Source organism: Heptranchias perlo, chromosome 9, assembly GCF_035084215.1.
Source record: "Heptranchias perlo isolate sHepPer1 chromosome 9, sHepPer1.hap1, whole genome shotgun sequence".
In the NCBI taxonomy this organism is placed as follows: Eukaryota; Metazoa; Chordata; class Chondrichthyes; order Hexanchiformes; family Hexanchidae; genus Heptranchias; species Heptranchias perlo.
The window spans coordinates 41,222,079-41,225,500 of NC_090333.1; the positions used below are offsets into that span (position 1 = coordinate 41,222,079).

At 40.6% G+C, this 3,422-nt stretch overlaps 1 protein-coding gene across 1 annotated transcript; it reads right to left on the reverse strand.

Annotated features, from left to right (window-relative positions):
* Positions 1-851: 851 nt before the first annotated feature.
* Positions 852-2,084, reverse strand: foxe3 (forkhead box E3). Its single transcript, XM_067989699.1, has one exon. It carries the CDS (start codon positions 2,082-2,084, stop codon positions 852-854), a length of 1,233 nt encoding a protein of 410 aa, XP_067845800.1.
* Positions 2,085-3,422: the final 1,338 nt, after the last annotated feature.

Here is a 3,422-nt window from a genome sequence, read left to right on the forward strand (position 1 = left end):
TAAATTGAATATTGTAGGATATCATCTTAAATAAAACTTGTGTAACTCTTCGCTTTTATTTCTCTTTCTTTCCTCGTTTCGTTTCTTATTAGTTACGGATAATATCCAAGTTCTATTTGTAAATAAGGACACGTACAGATATATACATTAAGCCATTTTAAATTCCATATTACTCATTTCCTAATTGGTATTGGCTTTTGAAAATGCAATCTCCATACAATAAGAACAGAAATGCACAGCAGGTCCGTCATTTCTCATTTCTATGCAAATTTAGTTCTCTAATGGGCCCTGATTTACAAAACTGATTGCCGCAGACTAATATTTGTTTATTTGTGGACATACTTTCCAAAAAAGAACGACAATTTCTTTTAAGGTAAAAAAATCCCAAATTTATTATTTTCTCGTCGTTTCCGATAAGAACAAATCAGGAATTTTGCATCTAAGCAACTATTATACAGACTAAACGATAAATATTTTCTCCCCGAAATACATACTCGAAGTATCACAGCGTGTGGGGTTAAACTGGTTCTTTCCAATTCTGAAACAAAACTAAATATTGATTACCTTTAACCAGACAAGCATTACCTGTTGACAAATTGTGACAGATGTGTCTCTTCCGCTGACAGAATAAATCCTTTTCGTACTGAAACTTACATTCTTACAGCGGTGAACCAGAAATTCAATATTTTAATGTAAAAAAATACAATCGTACAGTATAATGACAGTAAGAAGGACAGAAAGACAATGGGCTTTGGTAGTATAGTTCGGTATAAATATGTAAAAGAGCTAACCTTGAGTTGTTTTGTGGTCTATGAATGTCATTGCTGCTTCTCTCCTAAAAGAAAAACATTTTACATGAATCTTTCAAGTCCAGGCGCATAATTTGTTTGTCTCATGTACGAGTTATTGGCATTGAACTGTGTAAGTCCATTCACTTGATGGTTGGATAAACCCAAAAGCTGGTCAGTGTGATCGGAGCAGGAGTTTGGTCTCATGGACGGTATGGTGAGTCGATTTGAAGGACAATACATCTGGGTATTATTGGGCGAGTAGCTGGCCTGAGACATAGATAAATGGGGAGGGGACGTGGAATAGGAATAGGTCATATTCGAAGTCACGCTGTTGGAAGACCTGTTCAACATGGCCCCCATCCCGGTGGGGCTTACAGACTGTGACTGAAAACTTGAAGCATCAGCCCCGCCAACGGAGCAACTGGCCATCGGTCCTAGTTCCCCGTGTAAGTGAGAGTTCAAATCAATCCCTGACGAGGCCTGTAGAACAGACTGTTGGCTGATGAGGTTGTCAATACTGAACATCCTATGCTGAGCCTGGCTAACTCCTGAGGTCTGGTAGTGATGCAACATGGCCGGGTGGTGGGTAGCAGTATGGACCTGAGGACTGTAGCCTGAGCCCACGCTTGGATAGAGTGTATTGGGATAGGAAGGTCTCCCAACTGGGGTTGGAGTGAAGGCGCTGGAGTTTTGCATGTAGCCAGGATAGGTGGTGATGTCTGATCGCTTGAACCGTTTTCTCCGACGTAAAAAGCTTCCGTTATCGAACATATCTTCAGCTGCCGGATCCAGCGTCCAGTAGTTGCCCTTCCCAGGGCGGCCAGGCTCGCGAGGAATCTTGACAAAACAATCATTGAGGGTCAGGTTGTGTCGAATGGAGTTTTGCCATTTCTTGGAGTTTTCCCTGTAGAATGGGAACCGGTCCATTATAAACTTGTAAATACCTCCAAGGGTGAGCTTCCTTTCTGGCGAGTTGGCTATGGCCATGGCGATCAGTGCTATATAACTGTATGGGGGCTTACCACGTTGAATTGGACGCTTCCTCCTTCTACCTCCAGAAGTCGGTATCTGTCCCTCAATATCCCCAACGTTCTCGTCATCTCTCTCCGCGATCGGCGTGTTACCCCTGGGCTCCGATTTGATCATCACCTCGTCCTTTCCCGGGGACTCCAATGACACGTCTGCGGAGCTATCCAGGGGGCTGGAAGCAGATGAAGCTTCGGTGGGCGACTGTTGGGACTCAGCAGTCATGGTGCACATGCCACTGAAGTACGAAATATCTGCTAGATTCATAAACTTCAGCCTGAGATCTGCCCTGTGCACAGACTGGTGTAGATTTGCTGTTGGGAAGGCCGGGATCAGGTGCTGAACTGACGCCACCTGGCTTATATGTCAGAGCAAAAGGAGTCTGGCGCCACCCTATTTGCCCTCATTGTGTCAAAGCTTTTAATTAGCATGCCCACCCACCTTTCCCCAAATGTGTCTCCAAATAGGTACACAAAGTAATAACAATCCCGCTCTACGCTTAAAATGAGATTAGAACTTTAATGTGGAATTTAGAGGAAATAGTCAACAAGGACACCCCGCAGAAAGTTTAGAAAGTGCGCAATGATGTGTAAAGCCGTTTGGTAGATGAGACTGCATGTATCATTGAATAAGGCGTAAAGTGGAATATGTACCAGCTCGCGCTGTGTAATACTGCTCCTCTATAGTGGTTCCATATTTTCCCAAATCATGTACTATATATTCTAATTATTTTATTAAATCTTAAATAAATTTGTTGATTTTAACTTGACTAAAATTAACTGGTGGGCTAAATAAATATTTACGTATGTCCTTTAAGTTCAAACCCAATGGGACGAACTATTTTGCTGTAGAACACACGATATGATTATGTATGTTTGCATACAAAATGTAATCTATTTATAGCACTTATAAATTATTAATTTCTAATTCGTACAGAAAATTATATCAACAACTACCACAAAATCTGTTTAATCCTTTGAAGTAGGATATTTGCTAATTATGCTGTAAGGGAGTTAGAAAGGTTACAAATTGTCATTTGCATATTTGCCAAATTAGCTTGCCTAGCACTCCTTAAGCGAATATGAAACGTGGCTTTACTTAATATGGAAGAAAATTACAGCTTTTCAGAAAAAATACACTTTTCCATTCCTTTAACACGAGCAATGAAGTGAATTGAATAATATGGATGTCACTTTAAGGGTATGTGGTGTGCATTAAAAGGCCTAGGAGCCATCCCCCAATATTCCAGTAGTTGTTAGAGGGTGATAAGTAATAAGATTACACATCTATTAAAAATAACCCTCGCTTGTGGTTAAATTGTGATTTTAGCAGTTTCTGTGCCGAATCGAAATAATGCATATCTTCAACTTAGAGTCTCAGTTTTTCTCTCTTTTGAACTGGGGACAAAGAATTAGGACACATGTATTTTAAACTCCATCAGGAATATCAAGCACGTCAGACAAAATAATGAGATGATATAAGTATTTATACTCAGTTACTTCCAATAGTTGGTTTAACTGTTGGCGGTTTTGTTTGTGATAATGATCAATATATTAACTCGTTCCTCCCCGCTGCAACAACGTAGCTTCCACACCTACAGGTTGC

Coding starts and splice junctions, on each gene's coding strand:
- foxe3 (XM_067989699.1), bottom strand. CDS start 2,084: ATGAATCTAGCAGATATTTCGTACTTCAGTGGCATGTGCACCATGACT.